The sequence below is a fragment of the Apiospora marii genome, assembly GCF_038362585.1.
Source record: "Apiospora marii strain CBS 49790 chromosome Unknown utg000005l_segment0_segment0, whole genome shotgun sequence".
Taxonomy (NCBI): domain Eukaryota; kingdom Fungi; phylum Ascomycota; class Sordariomycetes; order Amphisphaeriales; family Apiosporaceae; genus Apiospora; species Apiospora marii.
The window spans coordinates 4522844-4535110 of NW_027117377.1; the positions used below are offsets into that span (position 1 = coordinate 4522844).

At 54.0% G+C, this 12267-nt stretch overlaps 6 protein-coding genes across 6 annotated transcripts; 2 read left to right on the forward strand and 4 right to left on the reverse strand.

Moving 5' to 3' along the window:
• Positions 1-450: 450 nt before the first annotated feature.
• PG985_009284 (uncharacterized protein) lies at positions 451-2216 on the reverse strand (the record flags this gene model as incomplete). Its single annotated transcript, XM_066829052.1, has 3 exons — positions 451-1487; positions 1543-1811; positions 1879-2216. The coding sequence occupies 3 exons, from the start codon at positions 2214-2216 to the stop codon at positions 451-453; spliced, it is 1644 nt and encodes a 547-aa protein (XP_066683964.1).
• Positions 2217-2719: 503 nt separating this feature from the next.
• PG985_009285 (clr5 domain protein) lies at positions 2720-4325 on the reverse strand (the record flags this gene model as incomplete). Its single annotated transcript, XM_066829053.1, has 2 exons — positions 2720-4091; positions 4168-4325. The coding sequence occupies 2 exons, from the start codon at positions 4323-4325 to the stop codon at positions 2720-2722; spliced, it is 1530 nt and encodes a 509-aa protein (XP_066683965.1).
• A 959-nt stretch (positions 4326-5284) lies between these two features.
• On the forward strand, positions 5285-6226 carry PG985_009286 (uncharacterized protein; the record flags this gene model as incomplete). Its single annotated transcript, XM_066829054.1, has 1 exon — positions 5285-6226. The coding sequence occupies one exon, from the start codon at positions 5285-5287 to the stop codon at positions 6224-6226; it is 942 nt and encodes a 313-aa protein (XP_066683966.1).
• Positions 6227-6610: 384 nt separating this feature from the next.
• PG985_009287 (uncharacterized protein) lies at positions 6611-7657 on the forward strand (the record flags this gene model as incomplete). Its single annotated transcript, XM_066829055.1, has 3 exons — positions 6611-7080; positions 7186-7363; positions 7445-7657. The coding sequence occupies 3 exons, from the start codon at positions 6611-6613 to the stop codon at positions 7655-7657; spliced, it is 861 nt and encodes a 286-aa protein (XP_066683967.1).
• A 475-nt stretch (positions 7658-8132) lies between these two features.
• PG985_009288 (uncharacterized protein) lies at positions 8133-9642 on the reverse strand (the record flags this gene model as incomplete). The annotated part of the gene is made up of 3 exons (XM_066829056.1): positions 8133-8628; positions 8730-9544; positions 9610-9642. The coding sequence occupies 3 exons, from the start codon at positions 9640-9642 to the stop codon at positions 8133-8135; spliced, it is 1344 nt and encodes a 447-aa protein (XP_066683968.1).
• A 1256-nt stretch (positions 9643-10898) lies between these two features.
• PG985_009289 (glycoside hydrolase family 43 protein) lies at positions 10899-12178 on the reverse strand (the record flags this gene model as incomplete). Its single annotated transcript, XM_066829057.1, has 3 exons — positions 10899-11182; positions 11261-11702; positions 11762-12178. 3 exons carry the CDS (start codon positions 12176-12178, stop codon positions 10899-10901), a joined length of 1143 nt encoding a protein of 380 aa, XP_066683969.1.
• Between the last annotated feature and the right edge of the window lie 89 nt (positions 12179-12267).

Genomic DNA, 12267 nt, shown 5'->3' on the forward strand with positions numbered 1-12267 from the left:
CAAGGGTTTATGTTTGACAAATAGAGTAAATATTCTCAAAAGAGGTTGTACTATCGAAGACAGACCAGGCCATTCTGCCAGATAGGTTTAAATGTCCCGCACTCGACCTTAGATTATCGCAAAAACTAAGTTCTAACGCCCTTGGTGTAATTATACTGCTATTCCTCAGCTCAACACTATGATCAAATGCCATGCCGAGGAACACCTTGAGCCCCTTGGGATTTACCATTTCTCATTGTTGCGGCACGCCCAAGATGAAGAATCTGAGGGTTGTAAATTCAACCCAACCGAGCCCACCCGGCTGTCCTTGCATTCATTGCCCCTTTCAGCGCAAACCCATCTGGAGTATATTCAAATTGTAATGCAACGTCCTTCATTGTATGCTCGAGTCTGACGGCGCTCATCCAGCCGGCAAGTTTTCCGTCCACGTACAGCAAGGAGCGCAGCCCTTTAGTCAGTAAGGTGGTTCGTAATCACCGCCGTCCGCATCTTCAAGTATGAGCGAGTCCAGAGCGGTTTCTGCCCTGCTCTGGACATGGGGTATGACTCCTGCGACAACAAAAGCGGCGTCAAGGAGGATTTCCAGATCAGGTGCTCGGCGCGATGCGTCTGGTATATGATGACGAGAAGGAATAGACACATGGCAGCCACCAAAGCGGTCGGCAGGGAGATCCAGGCCCAGCGAACCGTGATGACGATCTGCTCTTTGAGGACAGGGACGTTGGTCACCGTCGCGTTGGGTCCGCTGAGCATGCGGTGCGACATGGACTTCGAAATGTTGGCCATCGTCGCCGGTATGTCTGCGCTATCATAGAGGAGGACATTCAGTCGGACAGAATCAGGAGGCGCGGGCGCCAGGGCGTCTTCCAAGATCTGGCGCATGTTGTTCATATCCATGAAATTGACGCTGAACGTGCGGTTATGGGGAAATGTCTGGTCCAGAACGGTGTATCCTGACGGGTAGCCTGGTTCCGTGAGATTCAGGGGATACGCCTTCGTGAGCCCCGGGTTGATCGTGCCATTAGTGATGGACCAGTCAGAATACTCGAATGCAGATAATGCGTAAGTGCACTCGTGAACCTTCATACCATCTTTCCAGGTTGAATAACTGGCAAAATTAGGCGCGAATCTAATTACCCCAAAGCGAAGCAAAGCATCATTCATAGGCGACCAGTCTCCTACTGTGTTGTCCAAGGAGGTATTGACGCGTGTGTGGGTGAATCCCCAGTGGGCGGAAAAGGCAGTTTTCCCATAGAGTTGGAGCCCGGCCGGCGTGGTAAATATGCATCTCTGAGCTCCTGTCCGCTTATCCTGGGTGCAATTCTCTCGAGTAGGTATAGTCACGTCCTGGCAGTTGGTCGTGATCCCAATAGATGCGAATGGGGGGTATTCGCAAACAGACCCGGGACAGACAAGATCCGGTAATTGGGGCTCACTATAGAGGGCCAAGTTAACCGCGCTCCTCATGGGGATATCTCTAGGGCTCTCTGTCAGGCGACTTTGTTTAGTTACGGCATATACATTCCCACAGACACAACTTACGAAAGGTACTCCCTCCCATATCGGGTGCGCCTGAAGACCCAAAGTCGTATATCTGGGAAGTTTTGAGCCGAGAATGAACGCCATCTACCTCGGCTAGCCTCGAGTCGAAACGGAGGATTTGCTGTGTGAAAGGGTCTAATGCGATAGCTGCCAAAGTCATCAAACAACCCAAGTAGGGCAAAAACGAATTGGTTGGTCTTTTGTAGAAGAATTTCGATGAGCCCATTGGGCCTCTGCTAGCATCGTCATACTTTTGAAGGTCGGTCAATCTGGTAGTCTCGTCAATTACTGATAAGCCGCTAGCACCAGGCTATACAGCCTTTGATATGTATGTACCTGTCCGGTTTCGGGGATTGGAGAAGGTGCAACCACTTGAGCTGGCTGATACACTCTGATACTGGTTGAATGAGACAGGCCTTGGAGGCCGTAGACAAGATAGATAAGACGGCATTAGGCGATACCTCTAATGACCACGATGATAGTGGTTGGTCCTGAATCCGTGCCAGTAGGATGATCATCCCCAGCAGACACATCAGAGAAAGAAGAGCGTTCCCAATCTCTAGGAACCAGTCGGTCTTGGAATGGACTTTAAAACAATTTCGAGTACCATTCGAGATCTTCGTTGAGGATGCTGCGGTTTTGGTATCAGAGCCTTCTTCAATCAAGGGTTCCATTTTGGTCAACTTGATATCGAGTTTTGAAGATGAAGATGAATACCACTGTCTTCTGACATCCTATGGTTTCGAGCTGGATGTTTGCTACTTTTGGTTTGCCCCCATCAGCTGAGGACGAACTTTCTTGCTTTTGTACAAAAAGCAAATATAAGTTGAGTAAGGCTGCCTATCACATAGCCCAGCCGCCGACCAATTTGGGGGGAGAGGGGCTTAGGGGCCGGCTGGGGGCCAGTAACCCGCCTCTTTAAATAGCTAGGTTAGATTCTTGTTACATATGGGGTCGATTCTCGGGCGATCGATTTGTTTGAACCGTTTCAGGTGATACCTTGCATATGATTACGTCCCCTGTTTCTAGGAACCAATACCGGTTTCCCAACTGCATCGGGATGATCGCCCTTCAACAATTGGAACTTTGCAAGCCTAACCCTTGACCATGGAGAATTTGGTGACGAAAATAGCTGGTGAGAGCTGTGGGCACCACGTTCTTTCCGTATACCGCCATCTCAGCCGCCATCTTCGCACATCTCTGCGCGGCAATAAGCCTCAATACCAGCCTGCATCTCGTCCCTCATCTGCTGAGCCAGGGCCTCTTCGCCATGAATCTCCTTCATCTGGCGCGAGAGCTCCGCATGGGACTGTACCGTCAAGATACTAGTCCAGCCGAAGCTATCAACAAAGTGGCGGACGACCAGCGGTATCAACCGGAGGCACTCCTCCCGATCGCCTCGCATCGTCGCGATATGGACCCGGAGCTGATGGCAAGCAGCCTCATACCTCAGGCGGTCACCATTTTGGGCGGCTTCCATCTCCTCGGCCGTGAACGGCCGCGACAGGACTTCGGCGGTCAGCTTCCAGGCCCTCTCCACCTCGCCCGTGTGGAAATGCAGCCAGGCGAAGACGCCCTTGATGTACCGGGCGGCGTAGCTGTGCTCTTCTCCGCGTGCCTTGAGTCGGCTCAAAAGATACTCGGCCCTGTCGATGAAGACCTGTGGGTTTCCTAGGTCGTGGAAGGCGAGGTTGGGGGTCATGCTGCCCATGTTGGTGATCATGGGCTGGCTGGGGCCCGAGTAACTTTCCAGCTCATCCATGTAGAAGTCGCCAAGGTGTCTTGCCGCCACGCACGCGGTTTCCGAATCCATCAGACAGAGCTGCTTCATAAGACGATCGTGCAGAGGAAAATGCAGAGGTTTGATAATAGCACACAGCTGGTGGATATGCCTCGCCAGTGACATGCCGAGCGCGGGGTGATGGTGGGTCAAGTTCACAATGACCGTGAGGGTCAAGGGGAAGAGGTTGGCAAACAGCCGCTTGTCGCGTAGGAGCAACCGGTACTTGCTGAAAAGAACGTTGAAAAAGCGAAACGCTTCCTTGGTTCGATGTTGATTGAGTAGTTGAATCCCTGCCTCCGCTAGACCTGCCCAGTTGCCGATTTTGGTTTGAGACCCTGCTCCGTCGAATCGCCAATTTTCGTCGCGCAGCCACTTCTCCTCAATGGTCCAGGCGCCAGTCTGGAATCCTCTGGAGATGTATTCCCGCAGCATGTGCATAGTCTCCTCCGGTAGTCGTACGGCATCCGGTGCCTTTAATGCCGTCGGTTCAATCTTGCAGGAGCAAGACCGCGTGGGGCCATTCTGCAAATGAGCAGAGCATGGCACTTCCATAACCTTGCCGTCTTGTATCTTCCGGCGGTCTAACGGATGGGCGCGAACCCGTGTGCCAGGTGGCTGACGTGCTCGGATGACCACCTCAGTCTCTTCGCCATCCGCTTCTGCTGCAGCATCCTCATTCCGGGAGCTGGTAGTGGCAGCGGCATCGCTGTGCCGCAGGTTCTTCCAGAGACCCCACTGCTTAATCCGTTTCTTATACATGGTCTCCCTGTTCGAAACCGTTAGCAGCCAGCCAGAGTTGTGTCGATCACCCCGATTTTGTTGGGGATCAACATCTTACGTACGTGGCGCTGAAGCCATGTTGGACCTGCATCGTCCTCACGACTTCTTTCAGGGGACGGTTCTGCCTCTGATAGAGCTCAGTGACGAGCTCACGGACCTCGTCGGTCCAGTCGACGCGGGGCCTGGCCCAGCGAATCTGCTTGGCGGGTGCAGCAGACATCTCTACGATCCTCCGCTGGTATGGGACATGCTCGGCGAGAAGCGATGCGCGATGCGGCTGGTTGATGACATAAGGGCGTCTGTCTTGTCAAGCGCAATAACGGCACGGCGAGATTCTCCGACCAGGTAAGCACTTGTCCAGGTCGGTGAACTATGAGAAAAGGATTGATAGGTCCAAATATTAGAAGAGATGGAGGGACGGAATATTCAGGTCCAGGAACTTATGTTGGCGGCCAGCCCAATTATTGGCCATTATAGCTTGGGTGCGGCCCCCAACGATGCAAGGGAGAAAGAAGACCAGCAACGGGGAAAGGTGCTTGTTTGGCCCGTAGGCCTGTTACGGATCCCTGGTTGCAACGTCTTGAATATTGATTGGTCAGTATCCGTACATGTACCTGTCGGTTTTCTAAAACTGTCGTGGGCAGGGTCGCTCCCCGCAGTGGGCTGGCCCGGCGCCGTAGATTACGAACGCTTTATAACTGTAACGTATTTCTCTAACTCCTCGCTTTTCGACTTTCCTGCGGTGGGTATGGTCGAAATTGTGTCTGCAAATGAAAAGGCTTCAAATGGCCCTAGGGCTTTCGAATACTTGCAAGAGTTCATGCCGGTAGATGTAATCCACAGGACGGTAGTTGCCGAGAGGGGCCAGGCACAAAGCTTGTCACGCCACTATTGGGCACTGCACTCCTCCCCTCTGTTATCTCCACATGTGAGGAAATGTTGGTCAATATTACCATCACAATGTCAATATACGAGTAGCTGAGATGTTGCCAACTGATCGGGCACGTTATCGTTACGGCCGACATCGACGCAACTAGACGCATCATGCCGCATCTCGAGGAGATTCAGCATACTCCAAAGGCATATATTGCCTCGTACATTAAGGCAATGTACCCATCTTCTTGGGCTGCATACTAATATAGCATCTCCTAGATGTATCCAGCGAAAAACGAAAACGAAATGGCCAGTCACACAGCCCAAGATACGGTTCTTCTGGAGATCCCAGAACTCCTGGAGAACATCCTACTCCACCTCGACCAGAGAGACCTCCTCGTGAACGCCCAGCGCGTATGCCGCCAGTGGCGCCAATGCATCACGGAAACACCCTCAATCCAGCAGCATCTGTTTTTCCTGCCGGAGCCCGCCAGTCGTACCAGCAGCAACAGCAATGCTAACACCGACACCGTCCCAAAACCAAGACAGAACCCGCTGCTTGCCCACGACTTCCCGGAGTGGTTCATGCACGGCAGCACCTGGCCACCCGACCAGCGACTCTGCTTTATCCGCACCACGGAGCCCTATCTCCGGGGATTCGACAGGGACCAGTTCTTTCCAGCGCTCCGACGGGTCACTGAGCGCCTCGAGGCCTACACCTATCCCCAGGCGAGCTGGCGGCGCATGCTGCTGTTGCAGCCCCCGCCCAACGGCATCGGCCTCGTCTCGACGCGCTGTGGGCGCCTCGTGAAGCAAGACACGGAGCCGCAAACCGACACGCAGCCGCAACCTAACTCGGAGAGCATCGACATCGGCGAACCGCCGGCTGATAGACCCGTGACCATGCCTGAGCTCCTCGAACTAACCAACAGGTTCATCCACGTCATGAGGCCTGTCGTTGGGCCTTACTGGGAAGGTCCCGCGGCAGGTGGAAACCAGCAGCCGCTGCGGCAGGAGGTAAAGTATGCCTTCAGCCGGTTCCGGGTCATGTGGTGGCGTCTCTCACCCGACGTATTTGAGTCGTTCGTCGACTCTGACTCTGAGGAGCTCTACCTCGCCGTGCGGGATAAGATGCGTAAGTATGGCATCGTAGTGCAGCATGACCACTGCCCCCACGACCCGACCGATCAAGATGAATTGGTGCATAGGCTGCGAGGTCTGCTTCCAAACCGAACGGTTGGCGAGTGATTGGAGCGACTCAAGCATGAATGGCGCAAGCCCCGGGGCATTCAAAAGACATGGTTTGCTGGCAGTATGTAGGTACAGGGGGCAAAAGGAAAGTGTTGCATGTAGTGGGTTGTGCGGTTTGCGCTGACGTGCAAAGTTGACCAATAGTATCTACTGAGTCAATTGTTGCGGCGTGACTCATGCGGCCTACTTGGTAGAATGCTGAGCCACCGAAGCGCAGGAAGTCTTCATAGCACTTTGAATACTTACCTACATATAGTATTATATAGCGTCGCCAAGTCTGTATAGGAAATTCCAACTCTCTTTCTGCAGACTCTACCGTCCCAAATCAAAATTCAATTGTTTGCCATCGAACCCCTCCTAGACCTAGACTGACCAAGCACGATGGAGTTCCACGAAGCATCGCAATCCAGCTGGGATGCCAACGCGGCCCACTGGGACGAGGCCATCGGGCAGGAGGGCAACAAGTACTGGAAGGTCCTGCAGCTCCCAGCCCTGGAACGTCTGATTCCTCGCGGACGCCCGGACAAAAAGGCCCTCGAGCTCGCGACGGGAAACGGCCTCGGCGCCCGCTGGCTCGCCTCAGCCGAAGGCGGCGGCTTCGCATCGGTCCTGGCCACGGACGGCAGCGCCGAGATGCTGAAGCACGCCGAGCGTCGCCAGGACGACGCAACGGCCGCCGCCAAGACCGCGTACCGGCAGGTCGACGTGACGGACGGCGCGGCCTTCGAACAGCTGCTGGCGGACGAGCCCGACGGGTTCGACGCCGCCTTGCTCAATATGGCGATCATGGACATTGCCGATCTGAACCCCTTGGCCAAGGCGCTTCCGAAGCTGTTGAAGCCGGATGGGGTGTTAGTCGACCCATCCATACCTGCGTCTTTCTCTCGATTGATTGATGTTGCGTGAATGCTAACCTGATGGGATGGGGGTTTCCCCCTCTTCCGCTCTCACAATAGCTTCGTGGCGACGCTGCTTCACCCCGTCTTTTTCACCTCCGACTTCACGCGCTCCATTGAGATCAAAGATGGGAAAGGCACCGAAGAGCCGGAGGTCACCCGCGCCAAAGTCATCCGGGGGTATCTCGATGTGCCGCCTGTCCATGGAGTGGCGCATTGGGGCCAGCCGGCGCTCCAGGTAGGTCGATCTTGTATTTCTGCCGACACCCGAGATTCGGCACCTCTCTTCCTCCTTTCGTATACATGATGAGCCACAAAGGCAATACTGATGAAGAATGGTTGCCGGGAAAAGGTTTACTTCCATCGTCCCATCCACGAGCTCTTCACGATATTCTTCCGCGAGGGCCTGGTCATGGACGCGATCGAAGAGCCGGCTTTCACGGAGGCGGACAAGGTCGAGAGCATCGAGTCGCATACGAACTTCACCCAGCTCCCGGCGCTGTTGGCTTTCCGACTCCGGAGGTCTCAATGAAGCATCATCGCCTCTGAGCCTTGGTGAGGTTGTTACCTGGTCGATGGAAGATCAGAGAAACACATGCAATTATGGTATTAATCTATCATGGCACTTCGATCCCAGTATTCAGTATGTCGCTGTATATGGCCATAGCTAGAATTAGATAGGCTATACAAGACATACCCAGTCTCCAGCCTCTAAGGCGAGTTAGAAGAAATCCTTTGAATCATCATAGTAGATCATATAACCTGATAACACCCCCCTGATCAAGCAGTAATTCAGTACTATTGATATCTATACAGTAGGGGAGTAGGAGTAGGAGTCCTTGCTCCTGGGTTGGCCCGTATTAGTTCTGCATGTACCATCAGCTGAATGATATTCGCCCCAATTCGGCAACTTAGAGAGCGCGAAGTAGTCTTTTCTTGATAGCGATTGGTAAGTGAAACACTGCTATTCGGTCGAAGCAGTGTCAAACCTCACTCTTCTGTCAGTTCTAATCGTATTGGGTGATCTGAACCTCGGTCTCTCCCCGCAAATCCGCCCCCCTGCGCAATTCTGCTACCAGCCATGCAAATTGTGTTGAGTAGCCCGTAGGATTGCAATCCTGGCAGACTGTCTCGAGCACCTCCTTGACCAGAGCGTTGTCTTTGACCATCGGCAGGTCTTGCAGATATGGCCGCCAGTCCGAGACGAATCTCCTTGCGTAGACCTCCAGAAGCATCTCGAGTATAGCCGACCTCTCTTTGGTTCCCGGTTCTTCAGAGCCGGGTCCGTTCCAAAAGTGGTGGTTGATGACGGCACAAAGCTCCTCTTTCGCTAGATCCTCACATACACCATAGCCTATCAGCATCTTGCAAGCCGCGTATCCCAATATATAGTTTCCTGAGGCAGAGAACAAGTGGAAGGCAGGGATTCCGCAATACGCACGCGCCTGCGCATCAGCCCCCCTCTCAAGCAACAGCCGCAGCAACGTGTCGTCCCAGATATCCCTGCCGAACATGTAGTTTTCTATGGAGAATCCAATCGCATGGAGTACCGACTCCCCGTTTTCTGCGGTCTGCCGTACATCGCAGCATGCCTCTATAAATACAAGACAGTATCGAGTCTCGGTTTGGAAAGATCGCATTCGCTCTTCAGTGCGGCAAGAAGAGCGTTTTGGCCGGACGAGTCCCTTGCCTTGACCGAGGCACCGGCCTCGAGCAGGCTGGAAACGACGGGGGCAAGAAATGACCGTGAAGCCAACAGCAATGGAGAGGCGTCTCCATTCGATGTGTCTTCTACGTCCGCCCCCGCGTCAATCAACTTTTGCACAACGACGGCTCTCAAGCATTCCCATTTGCGGAGGGCTGGTCTGTCCAGGCCCCGGTCAACAAATAAAGAGTATTGCCCGTGAACTTCCGGCCAGTTTGTCTCAGCATCTTCCAATCTGAGGCCCCAATCGAGTCTGAACCTATTGAACTTAACACAGGAGGCGAGAAGTGGCGTAGTGAAAAGGCGCGAAGTGTTGTTGACACTGGCTCCATGCCGGAGCAACATCAAGGCGGCTTCGAACCGTCCGTGCCAACACGCGTCGAGCAACAGATTGCAGTCATCAGATACCATGAGGTTTGGGCTGGCGCCTTTTCGAATCAAGTAGTCCCCGATAGAATCCTGCGTGCCGAGAATACTCCAGTAAGCCAGCGGAGGCATGCCAGACTCATCAAGGGCATTCACATCAGCCTGATATCCACTCTCTACCAACCATTTCACGAGCTCATAGTCCTGAACAAGTGAAGCATAATGGAGCGACATTCCCGGTACTACCACGCCTTGCGGTAAACGTGCGTCGGCCTTAAATATGCAGTGCGAGGCCCCCGCTTGGCTAAGAATTTTGACGGCTTCGAGATGACCACGCTCCATTGCGACCTGAAGTGCTGTGTACTCAGCTTGTATCCACCTTTTAGGCCTTATATCCTCAGTCATCATCTCACCTGCCGCAGCCAGCTTGTCAAGATCGACTCCATGGTTGATGAGAAGGTGTATAATATCAGGGCAGCCATACCAAGCAGCTACATGCAATGCGGGAGTGTATGGAACAACTCCCGGAGGCCAAATCCTCTCAGTCATACTCAATAGGACTTCAGGCGGCTTGATCCTTGAAGCTTCGCTACAAGACCTGTTTCGGCCCCCTTTCGTTGGTGGTCAGCGTCCCGAAATTTGTGCATTGTGGCAAAAGAACTAATTGTATGTACTGATGGTCAATTAAAAGGGCTGCCAGCATGACGACTCGTCGCGGGTATATACGGGAGTCTCTCTTTGGGAATATTCCTCACTCACATCTACTCCGCAGCCGAACATTCGGACTGGTGCCAAATTCAAGGGCTCGTTTGAGACTCCATGGACAAGAGTTCCGAACTGCCCAATACAGGAAATCGGAACCAAGACCCATGGCTTGCAGACTAGGTATAATCGTGTTGCCCACTACCCATTCTACGTTTCTACACGTCGCCGCAAGTGCCGTGATGTCCCTGAATGAGGTCAGATAACCTGTGATCTCGAGTACCAGCTCGTTTGGGAGTTTCGTGAAAGAGGCCATTACTCGTAAGATAGAGGGCTCAATGAATATTGGAACAGTTGGTTCGCAAAAATAAATGAAATAGGATTACCAGGCGCAAGTAAAATCAAGGGACGGGGAAAACAGGAGCGAAGAAAGCTGATGCTACTTGAATGTATGGCCCGAATACTTATGCTTGTAGTCACCATTGTTTACGTCCAAGATCGAAGTTTCGGTTGGCTCTTCGCTACCCTTGCACCATTGATACACATGATCTATTGTTTGTTCCAGCAACGCGCAAACCAAGATTGGCAAGATGCAATCATCCTCAACCTGAAAGAAAGGGGCAGCAAACTGTTCAAGTTTCAATTTGCTACGGACCCGAATCAGCTGCTCGCGACCTCGCTCGGCATATGGCCATCATAGTCCTTTGTCTCTTCACATTACAAGATCGGGGGATTCTTCCGGTAAGCATGACCTCGGTCGAGATTCTGAAATTGCCGGTCAGACCCGACATGTGAGCAAAAGGGGGGAGGGGCAAAAAGCAAAAGGAGAAAAAAAAAAGCGGTTGCATCAGCCGTGAATCGAACACGGGGCCCATCGATGGCAACGATGGATTTTACCACTAAACCACTGATGCCTCTCGAAAGACAAATTGACTTGCGATAACAGAAATTGGTCTAATCCAATATATATTCATTGATTCGTAAAATTCGTAAGACCCCTTCAATCCTGATAGCCGCCAGTCAATATGCCAGTGTGCCAACAGCAATCACTGGATCCCGACACTCTGCCCATTGACAGACAGCTCCGCCGTAAAGAGCGACCTCTCCCCGTCGATCCCTCGCCCGGCGCCGTCCGCCCATGGAACACAGCCGTCCTGCCGTTCCAGTCAATGTCCAGCCCGCCGGGGCCGTAGATGCCGTTGTCGGTCATGGCCGTGGTGAGCAGCGTACCCTTGCGCTCGTAGTCGCCGTCGACGGTACTAGACCAGGCGTACTTGATGTCGTCTAGAGTTCCAGATTAGCCAACAAACTCCTATCCAAGGTGGTAGTCGGTGGGGGTGGGTAATCTTGGTATTGACTTACAGTTGTCGCTCGCATAGCAATTCGACGAGTAAAACAGCACGAACCCATCCCCGGCCCGCGCCAGCGACGGCGCCTCGACGATCCCGTCGTCGCCAGCACCATTATTATCAAAGATGGTCTTGGGCCCGCCGGCGGGCCGGACGGCGTCGCGCTCCATACGCTGGATCTGGATGGCGGTGGAGATGTACTCGTCGGACGTGCCGCCGCCGATGCAGTTGGTCGCGCCGCCCAGGGCGCTGCCGTCCACCTTCCAGACGACCCAGCGGTTGGTCCCGTCGTCGTACCCGGCGGCGTCAATCAGGCCGCCGCCGGCGTCGTTGCAGGCCAGGGGCGCGTCCTGCGGGGAGAAGGGACCCGTCGGGCTGCGCGAGGTGGCGACGCCGATGCAGTGGCGGCCCCCCTTTTGGGGCGCGGTGTAGTACATGACGTAGTCCAGATTATCCTATCAGACAGTCAGCATTGGTCGCTTTCATAACCATGAGTAGAGAGGTGGTATCTCACATTTCTCACCACGTCCGGCGCCCATATCCTCGGCGCGGGGACGCTCATGTCGACCCAGCCGCCCACGTCGGGCATCGCCTCCTGGGGCGACGACCAGGACAGGACGTCGTTGGACACGACGACGGGCACGTTCTGGTCGCCGGCACTGGTGCCGTAGGCGAACCACAGGCCCTCCCCGTCGCCGATGATGGAGGGGTCCGGGAAGTCGCCGACGAAGGGGCCGGCGGCGGCACGTCTGCTCAGGGGGGAAGAAGAAGAACCCTCATCACCGCGCGCCGACGCCGCTCTCGCCACATTGGTGAGACTGAGGGTCGGCGCCCTCGCGTCTAGGACCGACGGGCTATCTCGGACAGTGAAGGAGGAGGGAAGCACAGCAGCGAGGCTGGAGCCGGGGAGGATTAGTAATATGCTTTTCATAGTTGCGGTAACAGTAGTGTGCCGTAGGCTAAAGGTGTGTGTGTGAGACTGACTACTTCAAGACATGGTGTTTTCTTCAAAGCTACTCT